At 38.5% G+C, this 13,741-nt stretch overlaps 1 protein-coding gene across 1 annotated transcript in view; it reads right to left on the reverse strand.

Annotated features, from left to right (window-relative positions):
• Positions 1 to 13,741, reverse strand: part of RBMS3 (RNA binding motif single stranded interacting protein 3) — a 709,804-nt gene that overhangs the window by 599,444 nt on the left and 96,619 nt on the right. Inside the window, exon 2 of the mRNA XM_048301460.1 lies at positions 3,479 to 3,547. Coding sequence (XP_048157417.1) covers positions 3,479 to 3,547 — 69 coding nt within the window. The remainder of the gene's footprint in view (positions 1 to 3,478; positions 3,548 to 13,741) is intronic.

A 13,741-nucleotide genomic window follows, 5' to 3' on the forward strand; every position in this document is an offset into this window, starting at 1 on the left:
TGGATTTATTTGTGAGGTCTGACTAGGTGCTACTGACTTTTTGCCCCTCATTAACAGTTAGGACATAGCAAATTAGGAGGATCGTTGTCCTATTACTCTTCCTTTTAGGACACTTTATCTTTCAATGGTTTCTTTCAATGCCTCTACCTTAAGCTGGCATCTGAAATATCTGGTTTCTACTCTTTTTCTAAGGAAAAAAGAGGAGGTTTTGTCCTAATTTTCTTCATTTTCACTAGCACACAGTTCCCAAGTCATTACCAGAAATGAGTGAATTGTTAATGCTAAAACTGCTTCCAGGGACAGCTGAGCTGCAAAGCTGAGCACCTTGTGTCCCAGCCTGCCCGTGTACCTATGATTCCCAATGTCAGACAGACTGTCCCACACAAGGATTTGCCATCACTATAAGAAGCTCTGCCTTGGCTGTCATCCCACCCAGCAAAAGCAGCATCATGTTAGAAATAGCTATATCATCATGTTTGATAAAGTGCCACTTCCTCATTCATTTTCATCAGTGGTAAGAGCCAGTTGCACTTCAGGAAGCACACGCAGCCTTCAGAGTACCACAGAAGGACTAAGCTCAGAGCTTCTCACAAAATTGCTGCAGACTTCTTCACACATCAAGCAATGCCACTAGCTAAGAACATAGTTTAGACAATTCTGGCTCATTAGCATCTGTATTTCCTCTTCGATTCCATCCCTCAAGCCAGTTTAGTGCATCTGAAGGCACTTAAGATCCCATACAGCTTCATGGATGCCAGTTCAGAAGCTGAGATTTGATATGGCTTTCCTGCCTATCCCCCAACCCCTTAATTCAATAGATTAATTCCTTGACTTAAAAAAAAATCAGCCTTTTAGACTACTGGCTTCTTATTCTGACATCGAGAAAGAGGAATGCTTGAAGAAACCTAGAGGTACTAATACCTCTTTCCTAGGGCAGTCACAAGGAACCTCTAAATCAAGTTTCAAAGATGCCTCCCCTGCAACAAGACACTTTCCCAAGCTCAAGGAGCAGTGGGGGGGGGGGACCAACCAACCAAATAACACTATTCTCTGAATAGCTTCATATAAAAAAACCAATCTAAGCATACAAATTCCATGTGTCCATGAGAGCGATGAGTTGATAGAAACTTATTAAAAACCTTCCTCAGACAGCATATTTGAGATAGACAAACATGCTTCAGTTTATCCAATACAAAAATATAAGCATGTCTGGGTAGCACAAAGCAAAACAAGTCAGGGAAAAATGTGTTATTTTCTGTGACTCATTGACCCCCCCCCCTTTCAAATCTCTCACCCAATGGACCCTCCAACTTCACTTGGATAGAGGAAATGAAAAAAGAAAAACTTGGGGGAAAGAAGGAAGAAATCAATTTAACTTTTAGCATTTTTTAGATGCATCAAAGGTCTCAGCTCTCTAGTTCTATTAGGTTTCTGTGTGTATTCTTGTAAGATGCATGTGGAAAAGCCTTCACTGGGTTCACTGCATGAGACTGAAGAAAATGCAGACTATGAATTTTGAACTTTAATCTTTTTCTTTCCTGGAAAGTAATCTTAAAAAAAAAAAAAAAAGTTTAAATAAACTATATATAGATGCTGGCAAGTTGCAAGGCTGAATACAAATCTCTGATCCAACACAAATATTTTGCCACTTAGCTCATGAGAGCACACAGCAGTATTCCAGTCTCCCAAACGGAACCGCAGCAAGCCTATACATCCTCACAGTTGGTACTGGCATTTATAATATCCATGAGGCAAGTTTATAAGCTTATTAAACCCAAAACACAGAAGACAAAAGCTTACAATAAACAAGGATGAGAAAGAAAAGATTAGAGTGGAAATGACAAAGACGAGAGTCAAACATAAGGGGTACAACATACATGGAGGGAAATGACCACGGGCATGCTTTAATACATTAGAACAATTTTTTTTCCTGCAGATGTCAGATAGTCTAGACATACTTTCAAGCAACATTCCTGGTAGTTAATCCCTCAACTCTGCTAGTGGTTTGACAGGGTTGTAACACTACAAACAATCTTTATTATGCATTTATGTTTCCCTCCCTTCTCAAAAAGGAGTTCAAGTGTGCAGAGCATAAGGTGCATTCCATATGATTTGTTAGGATGATCTCCTCCTGACTTAGGAATTTGTCCCCCATTAAGAGACAAGTGCAGACACAGAGGAAGAGGGGAACAGTGCTCAGACATATTAGTGATACTCCACAAACTTTTTCTTGCTCACTGTCTAATGCCCTAGGATGGAGCAAGCAACAACCACTGAAAAGAGTTAACCTTTTGTCGACGCATTCTTCATTTTTACCCTCAACAGTAAAAATTCAATGTTGAAAAAGTGAAAGACAGAAAACATGGAAAACTTTACAAGCAAAAAACCCATATTTTTATTTGAAGAGAAAGCACAAAACTCTCAATTCTTAGTGAAAACGGAACTATTTAGAGCGGAAGGATAGTGAAAAAGGTAGCTAACAGCCCAGGAAGCACTTGGCCACTCTTTTTCCCCCATTCTAATCTGAATACAAAATAAATTCATGGTTTCTTTCGCTTTAGTTTTTGAGGCCAAATCACAATTTAGTGGAAGTTTTTTCTCTTAGGGTACACATGCCTTTCAAAAGGAAAATCCAGCATGTCAGATCAAGGGTTTGCTCACCCGGGTAATTTAGATTTTTTCATAGTGTCAAGGAGAGTGGTAGTTTTGGTTTTTGTGGGTTTCTTGGGTTCTGGTGGGGTTTTTTTTAAAGTGAAGGTAGAAAGAGGTAGGAAAAAACTACTTTTAGTAGCGGCCGGAAGAAAGCAATGTCAATACAATCATTACTGAAAAGACATCTGAAGAGTTTTTAAAGACAAAGTTGCTTTAGTAGAAATACATTATTCTTTAATAACAAAAGCAAGCTGCATCCTTGTCTATAGTCAAAAAAGTCTTTTGATTTTGATAAAGTTAACCGAAACCCTGAATACCATTCAAATTCTTATAAAGAATCATTAACATTAATATTGCTTCCTGGCTATCACTAAGGAGCTTTCTGGCTTCAGTTACAATTTACAACAAGTTTTCTTGGAAGTTTTGATGAGGGTAACCACTTCACAAAAAAACCCTGGGGTGGGGGGGTGGGAAGGCTAGCACAGGAGAACACAACTTCATGCATTGCCAAAGGGCATCAAACACACACACCTCTAGCTTAAGTGACAAGATGCAAAGGATAGGGGGATCCAACTATAATAACAATCCCTGAAAAACCAGAAAGGCACCACTGCATTAGAGGAGGCACAGCTGTACAAGCTCTTCCATGAGCAGCAACTGCAGCCAAGAGTTTGCCACAGGATATCCTGCAACAACCTCAGAGACCAGCACGACCTAGTTGGGCCAGTGCAGGTAGATAACACTCTCAGATCCCCTCACAGATTCACTTTAAAAGGAAGAATGTGTCAACCTGAGCTTCATATCCTTTTTGACAAGGGCATATTACCTGATGGGGCTGTGAACTGGACCATCTGCTGTAGGAAGGAGCACCAGAAGTCTTGTTGGCTGTAGGTCTCTGCAAAATAAAAGAAGGACATGTCAAATATTCACCAACATGTCTGTCACACACACAGGCAACTTCACCAATCTCAACCATGTAAATGTTTAGAGTTTAAAAAATAAAAAAGCTAAACAAAAGCCTCCAGAAACCACAAATACGAGACAGTAGCACTAAAAACACACAGAGGAAAGCTTGCTGAATTTGCAACCAATGCTCTGTTCAACCTTGAACCTCAATATTCACTTCTATTTGTACATGTTCCCTAGACTGCATATTTAAATGGTAAACCCCAACCTAAACTGAGGCTACAAAGCACTACCTATCAGAGAGATAATTGACTCAGATTAAGCAAACATGCTCCAAAGGAAGAGCAACTGACATCATCTCTCTGGACTTGTGCAAAGCCTCTGACACTGTCCCACACAATACCCTTGTCCCTAAATTGGAGAGACATAGATTTGACAGACAGACCACCCAGCAAATAAAGAATCAGCAACAAGGTCACGCTCAGTGTTGTGGTCAATGGCTCAGTGTTCGAGTGGAGATCAGTGACACGCGGTGTTTCTCATGGGTTGGAAGGATTGAAGGAAGGATGTCAGGACAAAAGAAAGCAAAATTGTTCTTTCAGACTCATTTCACCTTACCTAAGTTTCATTTTTGGAATACGGAATGGATTATTTATATACCAACTTTTCTTTTTAAGATAAAACAGCCTTTATGATTTATCCCTATATTTCTTCCACCCATTTCTCTATTTTTTTCCTCAAAGAACTAAGAAAAAAGACCATACCATGTACTTTCACATCCATAGCATATTTTCATGTAATGTATGTCACATACAGACTTTACAATCAAACTGCCTTTGATTCTGCAGAAGAATCAATGCAATATGGCATCTAATAGAACTCCATCAATTATTTTATTATACATTATCTCTGGTTTCAAAATTATTTTGTACCATCAACTTCAACACCATTTACTCCCAGTTTAGGCCAGAGCCTGGCATAGCACAAAATCTTCAAATCTACCCCTTACTTATGTGAATTTGGTGCTTCAAAAAAAAAAAAAAAAAAAAACAAAACCAAAAAAAAAACACTCCCCAAAAAACCCAAACAAAAAAAAACCAATCAAACAAAAAAACCCCAACAAACCCACTGGACACCACAGCCAATAACCAAGTTTCTTGCAAGCGTATCACTACTATACTGTGTAAGCTCATGTATTACAAAATCTTCAAGACAACAAGGCTAATTGTATCAGGAAGACCAAGCAGGTTTAATTTCTTTTGCATGAGATCTGAATTCGAACAGGCTTTCCAGACATGAGATACTAATTTATCAGTACATTATGTCACCAGCAGGATGCTAATAAGGGGGACAGATTCATATTTGAACCATATGGACATAAATTACTAAAAAAAATGCAATTATGACAATCCATGTGAGATTTATACCACAATGTAGTACATTCTTTGTAAGTATGAAAATAAATAGCTTATGGCTTTTAACACCCAAGGATATAGTACATTTCTATGCCAATTATAAGCACCAGGGCATATACATCATTACATATTCTAAAGCTGGCATGTCATTCCCTCTAATGAGAAACAGCCACTGCTGGAACTGTATTTGTGTGTCAAAAAGCAGTTATTTTACAAATTTAATTATTAGCATTACTGTATAGTGTATTTATATTCTCCTAGACACCCTTAAAAGGACAGGCATTTTTAATACACATATACACCACATAACAGAATAACACTCTCTTTTGATAGAAACTTCAGAAAAGACAAAGTGCACACAGTGCTGGTTTCAGCTTTATGAAAAACTATCTCCAGCTGCTTCAGAAGAATGACCAGCCAATCCATGAACAACAAGTTGAATAATGAGGTAGCTGGAGTTTTTTCTAGAAGCATCTGGAAGTTGTTTTCCGGCAAGATGCCTTTCTACAAGCACCACACCACCTTTCTGAATTATTATATATGTAATGTATGTCTGCCTTTAGCATTGTCCAATAAAACTGCATCTTCTTCCTATCTAAACTCATAAATACCAGTCTTGGGTTTCATTACTTATTCCAATACCTGTTACCTGTAGCAGGTACATTTCCTTCAAAGCAATCACTCTTTTGAACTTTTCTGTCTCAGTTTCAAGGATATCCAAAAGCTAAACCTCCCACAGAGAAACAGTACTGCAATATTACAGAGAAACGGGCAAATCCTTTCAGGACAAACACCCAGCAAACAAATACCACCAAAGACAAAGGCAGAAGATGATTTTTTTTTTTTAACTTTACAAACAAGAAAAGACTAGAACTTCAGAAATATCTATAAGCTGACCTTCATCTTCCAATATGGTTAAGAAGGCACTTCAAAAAAAAAAAAAAAAAAAAAATCAAATAATAGTATAAGAGATCTAAGATCAACTTTTATTTCCCCTATCCCTCCAGGTTGTTTTTTTTTCTTCTCCATTCACAGAGCAAGAAGTGGGCTCACTTGCATGTTCAAAGGCAACCAGCTTACTGGGTTATAGAGCAAAGGCTTGCACTGCACACACACAGAAGCTTCTATATCAGACCATTCAGAGTAGATTCTGAAATATCTGGAAAATATTTTCATCCAAGCTTCTGTCCAGCTTCTAAAGGGCAATAGGAAAAAAACCTGAAGGCCAGCCCACAATCCCTGCTCATCTCAATGGTTAAAATACTTGAAGCAAATGACTTAGAAAGTTATACACAAGCAAACTCTAAACACACACACACACTCACCCCTATTTTGCTACAATCAGTAGAAATTAGACAACCACCTACCTTTAGGAATTACTCTTCGCACCTAGCAGCAAAGGTCATAAGCCAGACCACATTCTCTGCTGGATGAGTAGCTTTTGCATACCGCTTGCACCTCAAAGACCTCAAGGCATTGCATTTTCTCAAGCTATTTTACCAAGTAGATTACAGGCTGCATTTAGCCCTTTAAGCCACATCCCTTTCTTCCATCATAATCACCTCCCATATCACTCCTTCTTTTGAGAAAAGAAAGAGCGCAAACACAGAACACTTAAGAATGCTCCCTCTGGCACAATTAGCACAAGCCCTGGACATAAAATTACTCCCTAGTCTTGTAGAGCTCCCTGACAGCATTACTGAAACTGCCTAACCCAAAACAGCCACCAACACCTCCACCTCTAGCAAGTCCCCCCTCTTACCTAACTTTATATCCATTCTGCTTTCCCAGCTCATTTTTGCTCCCTAAGCTGCCTCTGAGCCACACGCAGATACAAAAACCCCTCCCCAACTATTAAAAACTAATTAAGACTGACTGCCCTAATTACCTGCTTGTCCAAGCTGTTCCTTATGTCCTTGCCCCTTCCCTCATTCCCTCCACCTGTGAAGAGAGGTCAAACTCACTGAGCTGCAGGTGAATACCAGTTGTTCTAAAAGATCACGAAGTTCTGCTGAAAATTCTAGAAAGGTTTAAGAATCACAGCAGACTGTACTTTTAAAGGCAATAAAACTCTAAACTGGATGAGTGAGCTTTGTATCTGAGATGGAAGTTATGGAAAAAATGGAGAGGAAAGCTGGTGGTCTGCACACTGCTGCCCAGAAAACAGTCAGTACGAGAAGAGAAAATCTGATGGAGATTAAGGTGCAATGCCAGACCCAAGCCTGAATGTGAGGAATGCTGATGAAACATCAGACTGTCTCCAAATCCCAGTGAGACCAGGAAAAAAAATACTTCTCATAGCAGTAAAGTGGCACAGATAAAAGAAGAGCACATGATGCAGTATATGTGCAAAGATACTTTTTTATATGCAGCTCACAGGAAAACTGTTTTCTCAGAAGATTCCTACTACTGAACACAGCAGATAACATAGCAAGAAGCCACAGGAAAAAAAACTTTTAGAAGAATACATGGAAACCAATACAATGGAGTATGGATCAACAGGAGAGTTCATGAAAATATGTATTACTATTTCATTCTTGGGATAAGGCTACCAATGACTGTATGCAATACAAGCCAAGAACATATACAGTCCCTAAATAATTCCTCAGACAGTCAAGGAGAGCTTCAAGATAAGGCCACACTTCAAAATTATGAAAGAAAAGCAGAGCTCAGACTTACAAGTGTCATTGCTCTGACAATATTTCTAAAAGCAAAAAAAAAAAAGAGTATATATTCTGATAACAAAGCCAAAGTTCATAACTTGTTCTACACCCAAATAAACTTATAAAGTCTTCTGATTGGCATGGCAATTCATCCCATTAGTCTGCAAAAGCATCTTGAGAGGGGATGATTTACTGCCTGGAAGTACTTGTCTCTTTGCATCCACTCACTGGAGAGAAAGGCTAAGCAGGCAGTTTAATTGAGACATCTAACTGGGGATGGCTAATGTTAGGTGAAATTAAATCTACCCACAGTCCCTGTTCTCCTTGCTACCAAGGGACCTAAGCAATTTGTCCTCTTCTACGTTTCAAAGGGTTATTATGGTAGCAATTTTGTTATGCAATCAGGGTACTCGTGAACTGCCTTGTGAACTCCTACAACCTGTGATAATCTTTAAAATGCAGCTCATTGGTAAAGACATGAAGTACTGCCATGACTTGCAGGACTTAGAATTTTTTGGCTGGGCAAGAAAAGGAGAAAAGAATTTTCTTTATAAATAGGGAAAAAAAACCTTTGAAAATAAATGGAACATATACCAAACATTTAGTCATATCAAAACCATTTTTCTTCAAAGAAAACTACTTAGACATACCTGTAGTAGTCTGAGAATACAGTTATAGTTACATGATACACCTCATATACCACCAATTCCCGAGCTCTTTGGTTTTCTGGCCTAAAACCTTGCTGGCATTCAGCTGTTCTCTAGTTCATCAGGTTTATGAGAGATGCTGCTTGTTTAAAGAATATAGAGTCCAGTTTTTTATGTAGAGGCAGGTATGAAATTGAGGATATATTTTTGCACTGTCCAATAGCTAGGTTTCTTTTTTTCTAGTATTTGCTATGGAATTTCCCTGATTTTCTTTTAAATTAAAAAAAATCATTTCCTGAACAAAGTAATAGAGACAGCTGACAACTCTGTAAGATGTTAAGGCAATGAAGTTCTTTCTCTGAAGTTTGTTGGTCTGGTTTTTTTTTAATTGAGTTTTGTATATCTGTGACTTCTGCAAAGAGGAACCAGAAATGTTATGTTAAAAAGAAACAATATTCAGCCGACGTTACAGTTCGGAAACTGCAACGCGTATCAAACAACAAGGCCTGTGGAAAAGAAATATATATGGATGGATTCTTGGTAGATGTTTCAGAGATGTTTATTTCCCCAGCCGTATGGCCGGAGCTCTGCTGAAGAACTGCTGCAATCACAGGACCCGAGGGTCCTTGCCCGCGCAGGGAACACAAAACAACCAATGGGAACGAGGCTGAGCAGGGGCAGGGAAACCCCGTGCCTGTGCCCTCAGGGCCCCTCTCCCAGGACCACATGGCAGGGGGGAGGGACCCCGACATGCGGATGTTTCTTGTGGGACACAGGCCTTTGGGTTTACTTGTTTATTTTTTTTTTTTCACAGCAGGAATTTATGAAGGGAAACACAAATGAAAAATAAAGTTTTAACTTCTCATACTATAAAGGGCTATAATGTCCTTTATGACTCTCCAGGAACTAATAATGGGCGAAGTCCTTTTGACATTAACCACAGCAGACTGGAGCAGTGGGAGCTGGTTTTTGAAGCATTGAGTTTTATTTCTTTTTACCTATTGAGCTTATCCCACAACAATGCAGTACAGAAAATGACAAGTTATTAATTTCTATGTACAAGGTAAATAGAAAGGATGACATCTGATACTATCTGATCAAAAATGGTACTTAGAGGAATTACAGAGTCTGAAATTTGAACCAGTGATATCTCATGAAACAACACAGACTTCACACCTACATATCAAGGCATACCTGCCTCTGGTCTGGCTCCAGACACCCTTAAGCCATGCTGATTCTCTGTGTGAGGTAAGACCTCACACACTTGATAATACTAAATCCTTTACAGCCTCTTCCTCACAAACATCATCTCAAAGGATCAGAGAAGTCAGCTCAGTGGAAAGGGTATCTCTGTGCTTCCAATCTGGCATCACACCTGGCTCCATGGGGAGACAAACCCCAGTAAAGCCTGTTCATTACAAATGTACTGCTCACCCATGAAGCCATTTTCACTTCTGTGCCATAAATACACACAATTCCTCGCTCCCTTCAAAACCTGATCCCATTTTTCAACAATACCAATACTTAGCTGGAAATTCATAGCTAGCACTCTGGCCATGAGACAAAACAAATTCCAAGTACTTTAAATATCCATGGTTTCTTCAAAAATATATAAGTTTAAAATCCTCCAAAACTTCCTGGAAAACAGCCTGCTTTCTAGTGATGCTAGCTCTACAAAGTTGCAGTGAGATGGATTTTGAATTTTTTTTTTTTTCTTGTTTTGGGGTTTTCTTGGGGTTTTTTTGCTTGGTTGGTTGGTTTGGTTTGGTTTGGGTTTTTTTGTTAGAAAAAAGGAAGACAGAAAAGGTTAGATAATCAGATTAATAACAGGGATGTCATTTCATTACAGCTATGCAGCAGTTTTTACCACTCATGGCGAACATTGCTGATCATGGAGTTAGGACACAAAGTGAAGTGTAGTGATGTTGACAGCAGTGGAAGGATGGTATGTGACATGACAATATGGTCTTTTCCTCCATGCAAAGGGTGCGTGACGCATCCTTCAGCTTTCTTGGCAGCTGAGAGAATAGCATATGTCAGAGTGACATCATTGTTTTGCAGCGATGAGATGATGCAGGGGAATCACCAAGTATGTTGTTCCATAAAAGTGTAAAATCAGGATGAAAACATTAAGAAAGCAGCTGATCTGCATAGAATGTCAGTACATAAAATGTAACAGAGTTACAAGAGGTAAAGTTCATAAGTAATGAAATACATTTATAAGTTGTGTATGAAAAAGTGCATAGTGGGAAAACAGTCTTTCCTTAACACTGTTACACAATGTCATTAGGGATTACTTCCTCTACAGAAATCAATGTTATGACAGGAAGAGACAGAGCAGGAGAGATATTGACTGAGCTGTCAACCATAGGAGTACATCTCTCTGAACCTGTGGGTTTGGGCTTTGATGAAGCAAATGCATTCAGTAGACGCTTTTATAGGAACTCAGGCACTCACTCAAAGTACCCACATTTCATATCTACTGTCTAGTCTTGATATCAACATAGTGACTCATAATTTTTGAGGTGAAAACTGCCAAAAGTAGTATAAGTCATCTATCACTCGCCCCCATCTGTAGATTCTTGACACCTAACGATTTGACACGGGCTCTGAACCAGGGTGTAGGGGTTGTCATGACACTGTGATTCCCTCTCTTTCTTCTCTTTGTCCATTCCTGTTTACCTATTTAATAGAGACATTAAAGAAGGGAAAAAATAAACCTTCTAGACAAAGCCAGGGATAAAAAATATCCTCTCTTCAGAAACCCTCCAACCTGGAGTTTTGTGCTAAAAAATACCCAGCCCTTCCCTATATACCATCCCATATTCTACTCGATTGTTAAAACTAATAATTAATGTATTTTAAGTTTCAAAGTATGTATTTAAATGGTGATGAAGTCCACAGGCCTTTTTTATCTCACAAATCAAATAAGAACTGATATCAGAAATTGTGCTATCCATGTCAAACCACATCTACCTTAGCAGAACTGACTGGTCAAGCTTGAGCCAGCAATACTGTAACCATTAATTCCTTCTCCATTCTGATTTGTATTGATCAACCAAAGTGCAGCATCCTTGAAATCACAAACAAGCTGAACAACTGTTACTGTTGGTGAGAAGCAATAATATATTTCTTAGGAATTTTATATGGCGAAAGAACTTCTCTGTGGAGATGCTATAGACACCAAGATTTGCTGTGCAGTCAACACTTTCTTCCAAAGCCAGAGAGTTTGAAGATCAGCTGCAAAGAGATTGAGGAAAACCTTCAAGTCTTCCAGATGGAGTTGACATAAAGTTGGCATTCTTATCCCATAAAATGTACAATTAAGAAATTGTAAGAAAGTCACAAGACTTGGAAATATGCAATTAGATAAGGAGGAGAAATCAGCTGGAGAAAAAAAAGAAAAATATGGAGCCATTCGATGCTTTGAGGTCAAGAACTCTCCCAAGCACTACAGAGAAGGTAGGGAAGCACAACACAGCCATATGAGAGAAAATTTAGTCATAAAGTGGGTTTCTAAAGCAGCTGCTTCTGTGGAAAAAAGACTGTGAGCTAGGAAGTAAGTGTAGAATTATGTTGAGCAATGATCTATTATCAGCAATCAGTAACTTAAGCAGTGAGCCAGGGAACACCACAGTACTGATATCACCAGGACTCCTACTCCTATTGAAAGAATGCCCAAGGAAATATAAGATGCATTATCAGAAGAACTTGGAACATACGACATCTTTTACGTCCTTTGGACTCTCACCATTTTCCTGAGTAAATGAGATGCTGGGACATGAGGAGGTGTAGGGGAAGTGTTCACAGGACCAAGCCTGACAGAGTTCAGGAAGTGTTTGGACACTGCTCTCAGGTGCACGGTGTGATTCTTGGGGATGGTGCTGTGCAGGGCCAGCAGTTGGACTCAATGATCCTTGTGGGTCTCTTCCAACTCAGGATATTCTATGTTTCTATGACTGTATGACACAGACAGTCTTGGCTATGGTAGAGAGCAAAATGGGATTAGTTTTGTGGGACCAAAAGACCTGGCTTTCTTCAGAAGTTTGCATAGGTTTGCAAAAATGGAATTAAATAGTCTATGTTGATTTGAGATAAAAGAATAACACCAAGAACATAAAATAAATTAATTTTAATGAGAGCTGTTCTCTTTGAGCAGCTATTCTGAGAAAGAGTATCTGTTCCATTATAATAGCAGACAAGAAATATGAAAAGTGACCCAGAATCTTTGAGTAATATTGGGTCTGAGGTATTAAAAGATAACAAAGTGACCACACTGAAAACTGATACTGAATAGGAAACCTTCAGAGATACACTATATAGAGTATCAAAAAACATTAGAAGAACAAATGCAAATATAAAGACAACGAATGCTCTCATAAAGGTGTGGGGGGAATCTTTCCTTTTTTTATTAATGTTCACCAAAGAAAATAAGTATTCAGATTTATGCTTACATTGAAGATTATAATAAAGCCAGAACAGAGAAGAGCCTTGATAAGACAATGCAAAAGATAACAGTGCAGAAATTAAAGTAAAATATGGCATACAGTAGATGTAATAATCAGACTATTTTACATGTGCTTCAGTACTGCGAGACAAGGGCATGAATCATGAAGGTTCAGTAAAGTACAAAAATAAAAATCTTTATTTGCAAACACTGCAATCATAGAAAGATGGAGGAGGTACTATAATGATCTCTTTAATGGTGAGAGATAAAAGTGAACAACAAATGGTTATTTTCTAGATAAAGGAGTCATTCTCAGAAGAATCAAATTTTTAAAGTACTCAAAAGGCAATTAGACATTCAGGAAAAATGCTGGCAATTCCTGCTAAATTAATAAGGCTTGGATGCAGTAAGCTTAGTCAAATTTTTTACAACCTAATTTTGAAAACATTCCCTAAGAGCAGAAAGAGAAAGTCACATCTACGATTTCAAAATAAGGATATATTGGAAATGTAGGAGTTATTTTTATGTTTCTTCCCATTTCAACCTCAAAAATCCAGCTTCCATACCTTTTACAGACACGTACTCTTTAAGCACAGGAAACAGTGAGTGACGGCAAATATTGGTGTCTGGCAAAGAGTTCCCTCCAAAGATTAGTCACAAAAAATGAAAACAAGCAATGAGTTTTAGTTAGGTGTTGTCTCAAGGGAAAATGTTGATATAAGGACAATTAAGATGCAATTTCTTAGAGGATTTAGAAATAATCTAGTGGGTCTTTGGCCTGTAAGGAGAGGATCTGACATCTTAGAACAGCACAGCACAAGTATGCAACTGTTTGTTATGTAGGAAATTGGATGCTTTCCAAGTAGGGAGACAATGAAATTTCTGCTCTGTTTCATAGCAATCCAATGCTGAAGTGGGAAGATGAAGAAGCCCTGCACTGCCATGACTTCTGAGAAAATGGCTGCTGTAGGAAAGACAAAGTCAGAAAAAATTGTGGTTTTGGATCAGTGA

This window comes from Corvus hawaiiensis, chromosome 1 (genome assembly GCF_020740725.1).
Source record: "Corvus hawaiiensis isolate bCorHaw1 chromosome 1, bCorHaw1.pri.cur, whole genome shotgun sequence".
Classification (NCBI taxonomy): Eukaryota; Metazoa; Chordata; class Aves; order Passeriformes; family Corvidae; genus Corvus; species Corvus hawaiiensis.